Source organism: Archocentrus centrarchus, chromosome 4 (assembly GCF_007364275.1).
Source record: "Archocentrus centrarchus isolate MPI-CPG fArcCen1 chromosome 4, fArcCen1, whole genome shotgun sequence".
Classification (NCBI taxonomy): Eukaryota; Metazoa; Chordata; class Actinopteri; order Cichliformes; family Cichlidae; genus Archocentrus; species Archocentrus centrarchus.
The window spans coordinates 27829476-27841899 of NC_044349.1; the positions used below are offsets into that span (position 1 = coordinate 27829476).

The window sequence follows — 12424 nt, forward strand, 5'->3', positions numbered from 1 at the left end:
ATACTAAAGTGAAGGATCATGAGGGAACTGTGAAAGGAAACAGAGCGGTACAGAACCAATCCAGACTGAATACAAAGGCTGCTGTCTTAGATAGTTACTCCCTCTGGGACATATCACACATCTTCCACAAGCAGGAAACATTAATGACTTGTCCAAAAAGAAGACACTGCTACAGTAATGACACTAGAGGGTGCGGTAGTCTGCTTTTAGATCCACTGATGGAAAGCATCTTTATCTGAAGCAGATGACAAAGATTGTGAGAACTCCTGGTAGGTATGCCATCATAATCAATCATTTCATCTCATTATCCCATCTCTCCTCACCCCTCTTTTACCTCTTCTGTTGCTGCCACAGTGCTCAGGTAGGTATCGCTAACATACCAAGCTAATGTTATGTTGCATGCAGTGTGTGATGCATGTGGCACTGGAATGTAAACCGATTCAGAAATTGCATAAAGTCTAATATTACTAACAATGTGTCTGACTGCCAGTATATACTTTCTGTAATTCTCAGAATATCAACCAATTAGAAATTTTTGGAGACATGTCTACGCCTCCTGACATCACCTCTCCATCAGTGAGTAGTCGTCATACATACACAGTTTGCAATTTGCATCTTGCAAAATGATAAATGATATCAACATTTCCACTGAACTGTCTCCTTTTTGTTGTTCACCTGACCTCCAATCACAACCTGCACAGACTCCCGCCTCTCCAGCCAACACCCTGGACCCCTCACAGGGCTTGCAGCCTCCAACAGAACTGTTTGCTCCCTTCAATCCCGCGTCTGTGCCCTCAGGTAAGACCTTGTTTACTTTCTGCTTAAATACAAGGCTGCTACAAGCCAGTGGGAAACAAACACAGCGGGAGAAGCATGAATGGAAACTGGAGAGTCGGAAGATTCAGATGCAGAGGGCATCTGAAGAAGAGAAGAAAAAGGGGGTGGTGTTGAAATAAATACAGAGAGATGGAATAGAATTGAAATGTAGATGAGAGAAAGAGGAGAAAAGGTGGCATTGGGTGTGTGTTGAATATGAAAAGCATTATTATCCTGCTGCCTCAGATGCTGCTGATTTACTTGTGGCTGAGTCAACTGCGTCAGACAGGGGAAAGTAATAAAACATGCCACGATGATTGTAGTGAAGATTTCTTGCACAGGGCTGCTGTGAATTTAAAAATTGGTGCAAAGGTTTCTGGATCTCTTTATTTGCTTCTCTTATCGCCTCTGTTCACCTCCTCTCTTCCCTTCTCTGTGCATGTGTCAGAGCAGCCAAGGTTAAATGTCAACTGTCTCCACTGTAGGTAACTGCCAGAGACTAGAAACCAGGAGACTAGTGAGTGTGAAATAAGAAACAGCTTTTACTGATGAGTCTGAGTGATTTTAATGAGTGTGTTGAGTTCTGCCTTTTCATAATGGCTCTGCCTCATTGTGGAGGTAATTATAATAGTTCACCATGACCATTAAGAGACACTGCATTAGCTGCGGGCAAAAGTAGGGCAGCACTCTCTGGTGATGCATGTGCAGGTTTGCGTGTAGAAAAGCAGGCTATGCACTGTGGATATTTTAATCACTTTCTCTTTCATTTTCTTTTCTTACTCTCTTAAAATGGTTCAGAAAAAAAAATTTTAATGACTTATTTCAAACCACTCACCACCAGGTTATGTGACGATGGGAGCAGTACCTCCTGGCCACTGGTCCCAGCAGGCTTTTGCTGCCCAGACTCCGCTGGCCTTCGGGGTCCAGTCTCCTCTAGGCCCAGTAGCCCAGGTGCTGCCAGGTGGCCAGCCTCTCATCTGGGGCCAGGCCAACATCTTCCCTGCCACCCAGCAGCAGTGGGCAGCCATGGCAGCAGGAGCCTTCCCGCCCACAGCCTACCTCCCAGCCCAGCCTGTGGGCACCCTGCCCGCCGCCATGTTCCAGACGCTCACCCCCGTCACGACTGTGACTCCAGCCGGCGAGAGCCATTCAAGTGCTGGAGCGAGCGCTTCAGCGCCCTCCCCTTCAGCATCGTCGAGTCCACAGCATGGGGAGAGAGCGAAGAAGATGGGAAAGGAGATGTTCAAGGTGGGGAGCTGATGAATAAAATATTTTGCTGAGATCTGAGATTTTTATAAATATTGGTTATAGTCATATACAAACTAAAAAAAAAAAGACTAAATATTAGTTTTTGCTCAGTGATGAATGATAATTCATTTGGTCTTTTAAATATTTTGTTTATTTCTTTACCTTAAAGAGCTGTTAAAATTGGAATATGCCTGGAACCATTTTTAATTGGTTGGGTAAGACTGAATAAAAAAAAAATAAAGCTGGTACATTTAAATTGAAGTACAACTGAATAGTCATACATATACCCAGACATTGGAATCAAGTCATTTTAAGGTTAGAGGTTAAAGTCAGGCTCATTTTAGTTTACAGTTAGGCCACATACAGTATAGCCTAATTTGATCTCAAGTTGAACAGAATGGGAAAATTATTATGAAATAACCTATGAAAACAAACACATCCAAAATCTCCCCTTTCTTTTAGTATAACGAAGTACACATCCATATGAGATTTCTTTCACTTTTAAAAGTCATCCTACTGTTATTACAGAGAAATGATACTTTGTCAGCCTGCTCTTGTGTTGTATGAGAGGCCGTGGGTGGTGTTTTCATCAGTAAGTGATTTGGACATGTGGCTCAGATGGAGAATCTGAGATCAGAGCAACCTTTTGTGCTCTCATTCTTTGGAGTTTTTTAGACTTTGCAAAGCCACCTAGTAGGCGGCATTGGTCCCTTTGGCACGCCAGTGTTTTTTACACCCATTTTAGGTTGTAACATAAAAAATAATAATAATAAAAAAAAGAGGTCACTTGTTGATCTATTAAAATTACCATGCAGACTTTTAATGTTAACTTTGCTGACTGGTTTGTATCTTTCCTTTAGGACTTTCAGCTGGCGAAGCCTCCAGCCATGCCATCGAAGAAGGCTGATCAGCCCAGTTTAGCAGGAACCTCGGAGGCATTCAGCACTTACTTCAGCCGTGTGGGCACTGCCCAGGACACGGACGACTGTGATGACTTTGACATTTCTCAAATGAATCTAACACCGGTCACCTCCACAACACCATCCACCAACTCCCGTGAGCACTCTCTGTCTGTCTGTACTGTGTGACATGCTTTTTCTCTTATCACCATCCAGTCTTATCTTAATTTTTTCTGTCTTCCCCTGCAGCACCCACCCCAGCTCCCCGGCAGAGCTCTCCCTCAAAATCCTCAGTCTCTCATGTCAGTGACCCCCCCACCGACGCCACAGACCCCCCCACAGATGACTCATTTGGGGAAGCAGAAGGCAGTCCTAGTCGCAGTGGAGAGGAAGATGCTGTAAGTGTGCATGCAGTTTGGTGTGTGAGAGTTTTTTGGAGTAAGCCATGTGTATGTGCCTTTAATAAGTCACTTCTTATGCTGCTATAACCTGCACAGCTTGTTGAGATCTGCTGATAAATGGCCTTTGTAGCAGTCTTGGCGGGCCAGGTAATCACTCTCGCTGATTAGGGGGCCGATGCTGTTGTGTCCTTTAGTGTGAGAGTGTGTGTGTTACTGTTTGTATCAGTGCATATGAAAATGTGCACATCCAGTGTGGGTTACTGTGGGAAAATGTAGCAGCAGCATGCACAAGTATGTGGTTCAGTGTGTGCATGATCAACACAGCGTTAAATTAGCTGGTGAAATTGTCAGAGACATCATTAAGCTGTTATTAATACCAGCAAGGTAGCGTCCATACATCACTACTTCTATGTGGACAGACTCATCTCTGGTGAGATATAGGAACCATAGTGCCCCAATTCGTCTTCCAGGGGCAATTAATATTTATTTTACCTGCAGCGCCTTAATCTCAGACAGAAAATTAAGGAGAAATGGGATGATAGAGAGAAGATAAAAAGAAAGAAAATGGAGAAAAAGGATCGGAGAAAGAAAAATTCTTACAGAGGGTAGACAAGCACCCCGTGCCTTTGACCAAAGTCCTTGCAGAATCCGTGACCTTCTGAGAAGCAAGACTTTTCTAGCTCTTTCCCTGCCATTTTCTTCCTGTCTTCCAATTACTCTTTTTTTTGTTTCTTTCAAGCTCGCTTCTCTCCTCTCTCTCGTCCTTCACTCCCCAGGCGTGAAACATTAGTTTTATGCCTCCAATCCAGCTATTATTGAAAAAATAGAGGACTTTCACACTGCTGAAAATGTCACCAGCCCTGAATAACACACAGAAGCTTTGCACAACCCAAAGAAATGTGCATTGGCGGTGGCACTGAGTGAGTGTGGCGAAAAGGTTACACAAAAAGAAAAAAGAGGAAGAGAGAAGGACAGGAAAGATGGCACAAAAGCAGAGAAACAGCCTCTCACCCTTTGTGGGGTGAGGTGTAAAAAGCGGAAGTGTTTTAGGGGGGAAAAAGCAGTGGATCAATAGAACAAACTCTACAGAGGCTTTCATAATAGACCGCTGTAAATGAGTGCATCTTTAGTGTTTGTGTGTATTTGCAAAGAAGTTTCTAAAAAGAGAGACGGGCTGTGGTTTCCTACTCCCAAGTGTCTGCGTTTCTCCTTTAGAGTATTGACACCTCTACTCTTTGCTTCCTGTTTGCTCTGTTCTTGTAGTTTACAATCCAGCAGTCCTTCCTTCAGATTTATTCTTCTCTGTCTGCTTCCCCCTTATTTCCCTCTCTTATACTCTTCCATGGACCTTGCTTTCCATCCTTTTTTCTTCCTTCCTTTCCTTGTTTCCCTCTTTTAGGCATGTGGTTCTGGGTCGCCCTGCCCCAGCGAGACAGCAGAGCCCAGCCCAGACCAGGCCAGTCCAGAGGCTGGGAGCTAGATAGCAGCAGGGCAGGGTAGGTATCAACACCTCTCCTTTCCCTCTAACTCCTTCAACTCTCTGCATGTATCTGTTCTTCTCATTTACTACCTCCCTTAGCCGCCTGGCTTAACTTGTGTGTTGCTTTTTTTTTTTTCTTTTCGCTTCTGCTGTCTCATTTTAACTGTTTACCTCTGTTCTCATTCGCCTCCTTAACACATGCTCAAAAGATGATGCGTATGTGACTCAGTTTGAATGATTTGTCATGTGTGGTGATTTTTTTTTTTTCTTTGGAGTTTTGTATCTGTTGCTGATGACAGGGTTGTGCACGTGACTTTTTTTTTGTTTTGTTTTGTTTTTTTGGAAACAATGTGTGACAAGTTCATCACACATTATCACTTTGGCCATAGTTCTCTCATTGTGCTCTGTCATTCTGATGTGCACCTAAATCATACCCAGTTCCCTAAATAGCACACATCTCCCTAGGAAATTCAATAGTGTCTGACAGCCAATCAGAAACTGTGCACTTCAGTGAGCAGGATGTCTTTTGGGATTTGTGTGCGATATGCTGATCTCAGTTGTTTAGCTTAATTTGATCAGAATGTACACTCACATTTTATGCATTATATACAGTATGTAACGTCACTTATGCACTGTGCACCAATGTTAGAGTGATAAAGACAGGCAGCAACTGATGATGTGCATGTTTTCACACCTCTTATGCTTTATCCTATAGCGAAATTCACAACTTTCATAGACTTGAAATTTCTGAGTGGCATGTCAATATGCATTTTGCCTATTCAATGACACACACAGACACACACACAAACAAATAGAGCCATTTTGATCCCTGCCTCCCTACCCGGTGTCCTCACCCACACAATTCCCGACTGCGGCTCCTTAATGATAGCTGCTGGCACTCACCAGAAAAAAATGTGATGGTTTTGTTTTCATCAGCTAATACTGGAGTGCCAAGATTAATGACTGCCCCGATATAATTGGCATTAATTAAAACCCAAGAAGCCTTCAAGTCCTTCCCCACTCCAAGAGAGGAGGGCGGGGGGGCTAAGCAGCTTCCCTCCCCTGTTGGCCTTGGTCCTCATTCAGACGGTATGAAAGCTGCATGGCAGCAGGTGGATGTGGCACTTAAGTAGGAGAACGAATTTTAGAGTACTGAGCAGGAAATCTGGCCGTGATCTAACAGTTATGGCCAGAAGCTTCAAGTCTGTCCTCTGTAGTAGGTGGACTGCTTTGGATCTGGTCCAATTATGCTGTTCCCATATGGTGTTTACTTGCTCAATCACATCGGCTTTAGACATCTTCCCAAACACACACCTGTGCAGTAGTCCCAGTTATTCCCTGGACAAGCACACCTGTGATCGATACTGTCGCCACCTGTGCTTATATTGGAGCCAAAAAATATGCGAGTGCTTGTGTGAGTGTGTTGCTGCTGGCCATGACCGCCTGTCCTGTCCTCCCCCTCCCACTGTGTGTCTCCGACAGACATGTGTTCAGGCTAGTGGGAGTGTAAGTGTTTTTTCTGGGGTGATTTCATCATGTCCAGTGAACGCTCCCAAGTCTCAGCCATGAAATGGCCTGCTTCCACGGTTCACTGACCAATCTCACATCACTCCCCCTGCCGAGGGCCTACCGCAAACACACACGCACACGCACATAAATGTCCACACATGTACCAGCCAGGCCGGATATGCTGGCCTTGAGGCTGCTGCCATGCCAGCAAATCACTCATACCTCCACCGAGGACCTGTACTCTCTCTCGGCTGAGGATGAAGGAGCTGAAGCAGCCTCAGATGGCAGTGCCTGTTAGATGATGCAGGGTGACACCGCTGGGCTGTGGCTCTGGTGCATTGGCTGAGCAGTGTGTGCCTGCTGTCACAGCTTGTCTCAGCCTCTTTGTCACCTTTCTCAGGGTTGCTGGCAGCTACTTTCTGCTGACTGTCTGGCCTTGGTCAGCCCTGCAGTTACAGCTTTGTATGCCAGAGACCAAAGCTTCAAATAAAGCAACCCTCCCAGCATCAACCCAAGTATTCCTTTTAGATGAAAGCCATTGCAGATTGTGCAATAAGTAAGATTTAAGCACGAGTAGAAGTGAGGAACTTTTTTTTTTTTTTTTTAAATGTGTTGCTTTTTTCCTTAAAGCTTCCAGAGCTCTCTGAGCTAACACTCTTTACCATGAAAGTACTGCAGATATAACAGTAAAAATAATGTAAAAATCTGTTTTAGCCAAAACCAGCAAGGAGCTAAAGACACTATTTTACAAATCAGTGACAATAAAAGTTCAAATAGCCTCTGTTTTTGTTTATCTGTTTATCTTAATTCATTGCTTGTCCATAAAATGTCATTATTTTAAAAAATAACAATAACACTTTCCCAGAGGGTAACATATTTTAATAGGTTGTTTTATCCAGCTGACAGTCTAAAATACAACGGGCCAATGTGGAGTCATACTGTGACAGAGACACACCAAACCATGACCAGTTTGCTCAAGTAAACGTTCTCATCGAGGAGCTGTGGATAGACCCCAAACTCTAAATGAGTTCTGTGCACCGGAGAAGTCTCCCAGAATATAATGGGCAAGTCAGTAGTCTCCAATCAACTTGTCTGCATGGCAGATTGAGTGGCTGGCTATAATTATGTGTACGATAATAACGGCCCCATTGTGAGTGACTGCAGCAGGGTTGGTGCTTTGACTGCAGGGTGTTCCATCATCCACTGTTGTCTTCCAGCTCAGCTGGAGAGAAATACCAACATGATGACTCATTACTGGTCCTTCAAGGCACTACCTCTGATTCATGCTGGTCCTGGAGGGGGCTTGGAGTGGGAGAGAATATGCATGGACACTGACACACAAAGAAACAATAACACACCAGCGACAATTCAGCAAGGTCTTAGTAGTGGCGCCTAGGCAGACCTTGGCAGAGCTAAAATGTGCATAGACACACACACACACACACAAATGGTTTTAAGAGTGATGGACCTGCAAATGGCCAAAGAGGTAAGAGGGAAAAGTGACTGGACATCTCCTTCAATGCAGTGTGCTACTGCCACCTGGTGGTGATATTAGTTACTGGACCTTGCAAACCAGTGCAAATCTAGATCTAACTTGTCAAGGCTTGCAGGTTGGTGATACTTGCAGTTCAGTCAGTTGAGAGAATGAATCATAAATTCAGGCACTCCCTTTTGATTATGTAACATTCAGATGAACTGCAGAGGCCGGATACTGACATTTCAGCTACAGTCAGGCTTTGGGAAAAAAAATGGAACATAAAACTTTGCTGATGTTTTTTTTTCTCTCTTTCTCATTGACAGAAGGGGAAGGACCCTCTCTACGCCCAGATTAACAAAGGGAAGAAATAAAGAGACACACAGGAAGACAGACCTGACCAGCACTGAGAGAACAGGAGGAGAACCCTTAACCTCTGTTTGTGTGAGTGCGTGTGTGTGTGCATGTCTGGCACATCCCCGCCTGGCCAAGCCCTTCTTTCTCTCCTCCTGCTAACAACCTCCCAGGAGGAGCCTCCACACTCCCACAGTCCTCCTCCTCCTCCTCCTCCTCACTGCAGTCTTTCCTCCTCCTGAGAGGGGAGAGCCCTCTTGGTCATTCACTCCAAGCAGGAAGGGATATCAATCACTGAAACGGACCCAGTTCTCCCTCCACTGCGCTGTCTCCTCCTCTCCTCTCCTCTCCTCTCCTCTCCTCTCCTCTCCTCTCCTCTCCTCTCCTCTCCTCTCTTCTCCATGTGGCGCCTTACAGATATAACCTACCCCTCCCCTCTCTTCCTCGCTCCCTTCCTCCTCCTCCTCTGCCCTCTTTCCTCTGCCTCCTGGGTCTGGCCAGAGACTGTGCTGCCAAGAAGGGACTGAATCATGCAGTGCCTCCCCGTCTCTGACACTCCCTCACACACGCACGCTCATTGGGATTAGAATGATCACCTTTTGTTTTAACGGACAGAATCTGCATCTGTAGTGAGGAGATCCCACAGGAGGAGCTAGACTCTTAATGGGCCTATCAGGGATGGCCCATTACTGGGATCACTGCTTCTGATTGGTTGGCTGGTTCGGGGATTTTAACCCCATTCTCGTGAGTGTCTGCTGGATCACTATGCAGAAACAGACTCTCTGGGAGCTACTCACACACCAACTACACACATCTTGCACACAGGAATCAACCTGCATACACTCACACAGCCAAACACGTACACGCAGTCCACCCTCTTTGACATGCATACACACAGTGATTTGCCAAACGTCTCTCCTCGCAGACAGACTCATACAAAGGCCAGAGCACCAGACATGCTGAGGAATAGACCCTTAGAGGGAAGTGTTGCAAGTTAAACAGATTCTGTGATTGAACTGTTCATTCTCTATAGCTTTTGTACAATACTGATTTAAAAAAAAAAAAAAAAAAAAAAACCAGAAGAAATTGAAAATTTGAATTTTTATTTTATAAGTCAATCAAGCCGCTGGGGTCAGCTCTATAGGAGATATAGAGTCAACATGGCTTTAAGGCATCTGATCGTTGGTTTGCCAAACTCATTTTGTAAATAATGATAACCATTTTGTCCACTGGACTTCTGTGCCATAAAATAGGAAGGCTTCAGTTATGCAACTCTTGATGTTAACCCAAGCAATACCAACATATGTTTTCTTTTTCCTGTTCTTTCTCTTTCATTTGCCTCTTGCCCCCTCTGATATTTGTTCCTGTGCTTAGATGTTGTGAATCACTGTCTCACCCTAATAACTCTGGTTCCAGCACCATGCCCTTCTTTGTCTTCTTGAGTTCCAACCCCCCCCCATCCCCCCAAAAAGAAAAAAACAAAACAAACAAATAAACCACAGTCCTGTGCTTTTGTATCACAAAACTATCATTTTTATGTTGCAGGCAGCAGCCCAGGTCTCACTCACTCACTGTAGCCCAGACTGCTGCCCTGTTCCCCCAGACTAGTCTTTAAGATAACAGTGATGCTTTGCCCATCTGTCTGTCTGTTGGTCAGGTGCCAAACTGCTGCTGTCTGAGTGCGGACTGCAGCATCCTCTGCTACAACTACATCAACTGTGATGCCAGTGACTCCCTATTTTATGGCCAGAGTCCTCATGTCACTTGAGAACTCTTTTGGACTATGACGTTGATTAACTTTAAAACTTTGAGAACTAGATGATGAGCAAAGACATTGAATTAAAAAGGGAAACATTGCTGTTTGAGTACATAACATTTCTAGACCTATTTTAACTTTACCTCAGCTAACAAGTTTCTTAATGTAAATTGACACATTATTTTTATCTTTATGAATATGACATTCTACAGTGGGTTTTTAGATGATTTTTTTTTGTTCTATCTTGATTTACGTATTCCACCATGTATTACTGTTACAAATAAACACATCCCAAATGACTAATATGTCTGTTTATGCCTCTATCTTTGTGCAAGCAAGAAAGAGTGAGTTTAATGGTGTGTGCCTAGCAGAGGTGACCCACCCCCCATGTCTCTTGTTAGTGTAAAGCAAGTATCACAGTATTTTGCAATAATTTAAAACTGCTTTAATAACCTGTCACATTCTGCTACACTCAATTGCAAGCTGTCATGAGCTTTATTAGCACGCAACCGCAAAACAAGGACTCTAACCTTCCCACTCTTGCTCTGTTTCTCACTTTCCACCCACAGGAAGGGTTCAGACACAGGTACAACCTTAATGCACTTTTCTATAAATTAAACTATACTATAATTTTTAGCTGTTTTAAAGTGGCCTAGTCACACACACAAAAAATGGTTAGTTACAGTTTGAAGTGACAACTACTTGAGATACTTATCTGTAGGATTTCCACCACCTATAAACTATGCAGGTGAATGGAATTTTCCTGTTACTCCTTAACAATTTAGAAATGATATTTGACAGCTTGTCTTCCCACAAATGGTGTCCCAGGGACTCCATAAACCTCACTGTCAGCAGTTTTCTTTGAGAATATTTTGCCTGTGAAAGCTGTCAGAACCGACATCTGTGAACAGTAGACTGTGCTGGCAAAGACAAGCGGCAGTTTGACCATCTTCATGCATTTTTCAAGACAGCACTGCAGCCGTATTCTTCTCCACAAACTCTAACAAGTTGCAGATCTATTTAAGGGCGTCCTCAGTTATTACTTCAATAGAGACAACTGTTTTATCATGCATGAAGTTTATCTATCTAAATATATTCTCATCTGAATATTGGAATCTGAACATTGAATGAAACCAGATTTAAATTTCTAGCTCATTTTGTTGGCACATTAGTGTCAAATGTTTTTACTGATGTCATTTTGGATGTCTCATTTTATTAAACAGAAAATACCGTCAACAGAAAAGGTGAGATTTTCAATGTGCTTCTAGGAGTAAAATGCACAATAAATCGTGTTCACAGTGGTACATGAACAAAGCACTCAGTAAAATCCTTCCAGATGTAAATGGCAGTAAAACTGGAAAATTTGGTTGATATAAGTGCTACTGAGGTGTTTGAAACAAGAGAAATGACCTTAAAGCAGACGCCCTGTAAAATCCATACTTAGTTTTTTGTGTGTTTGTTTTGTTTAAATGTGCAAATAAGTTATTATCATGCACTCATTAACATACAGTTCAAATAGAGTGTCTGAAAATACTGGAAACACTTCATTCTGCATTTTGGATATTATTTTACTACTAGTCTCAAAATGGACACCCAATAGCCCAAAATTTGCCCCGACTGGCCACTTCATTAGTTACACCTGCTCAATTATTGTTTAACACAAGTATCTAATCAGGCACATGGCAGCAGCTCAGTGCATTTAGGCATGTAGATGTGGTCAAGACGACCTGCTGAAGTTCAAACTGAGCATGTTGTGCCTTTCAGGCTGGTCTGAATATTTCAGAAACTGCTGATCTACTGGGATGTTCTCACACAGCTGTCTCTAGGGTTTACAGAGTATGGAACTATCAAGTGAAAGGTAATTGTCTGGATGAAAATGCCTTGTCAGTGTTAGAGGTTAGAGGAGAATGACTGGATTGCTTTGAACTAATAGGAAGTTTTCAGTAATTAAAAAAAAAAAAACACTTGTTACACCCAAGGTTTGCAGAAGAGCATCTCTGAATGTGTGTTGAATCTTGAAGCAGATGGGCTACAGTAACAGAAGAGCGCCCAAGGTGCCACTCCTGTCAGCTAAGACCAAGAAACTGAGGCTGAGGCTTAAACATGACAGTGATTCCACTGTACTTAAATGACCTCCACAGTCACTAGATTTCAATCCAATAAAGCACCTTTGGGATGTGGTAGAATGAGACATTCACATTATGGATGGGCAGCCGACAAATCTGCAACAACTGTGTGATGCGATCGTGCCAATATGGCCCAAAATCTCAGAGGAGCTTCCAGCACGTTGTTGAATCTCTGGCACAGAGAATTAAGGCAGTTCTGAAGGAAAAAGGGGGTCCAACCTAGTACTAGCAAGGTGTACCCAGTGAAGTGGCCGGTGAGTGTATGAATTGAGTAGATGAAAATGGACACGCCTGTCAGTTCAAGCACTGCTCATCAGTTTGGCAGCGAGTCAGAATAAACTGTCAAATAAAGGCGATGATT

At 43.5% G+C, this 12424-nt stretch overlaps 1 protein-coding gene across 5 annotated transcripts in view; it reads left to right on the plus strand.

The window, feature by feature from the left end:
- dab1a (DAB adaptor protein 1a) overlaps positions 1-10236 on the plus strand; it is a 93569-nt gene extending 83333 nt beyond the window's left edge. For all 5 annotated transcript variants that reach the window (XM_030726729.1, XM_030726728.1, XM_030726730.1 and 2 more), the window contains 7 exons: positions 514-576; positions 702-798; positions 1658-2064; positions 2925-3120; positions 3213-3361; positions 4764-4860; positions 8154-10236. In XM_030726729.1, coding sequence (XP_030582589.1) covers positions 514-576; positions 702-798; positions 1658-2064; positions 2925-3120; positions 3213-3361; positions 4764-4844 — 993 coding nt within the window. In that variant the 3' untranslated portion in view covers positions 4845-4860; positions 8154-10236. The remainder of the gene's footprint in view (positions 1-513; positions 577-701; positions 799-1657; positions 2065-2924; positions 3121-3212; positions 3362-4763; positions 4861-8153) is intronic.
- The last annotated feature ends 2188 nt before the right edge of the window (positions 10237-12424 follow it).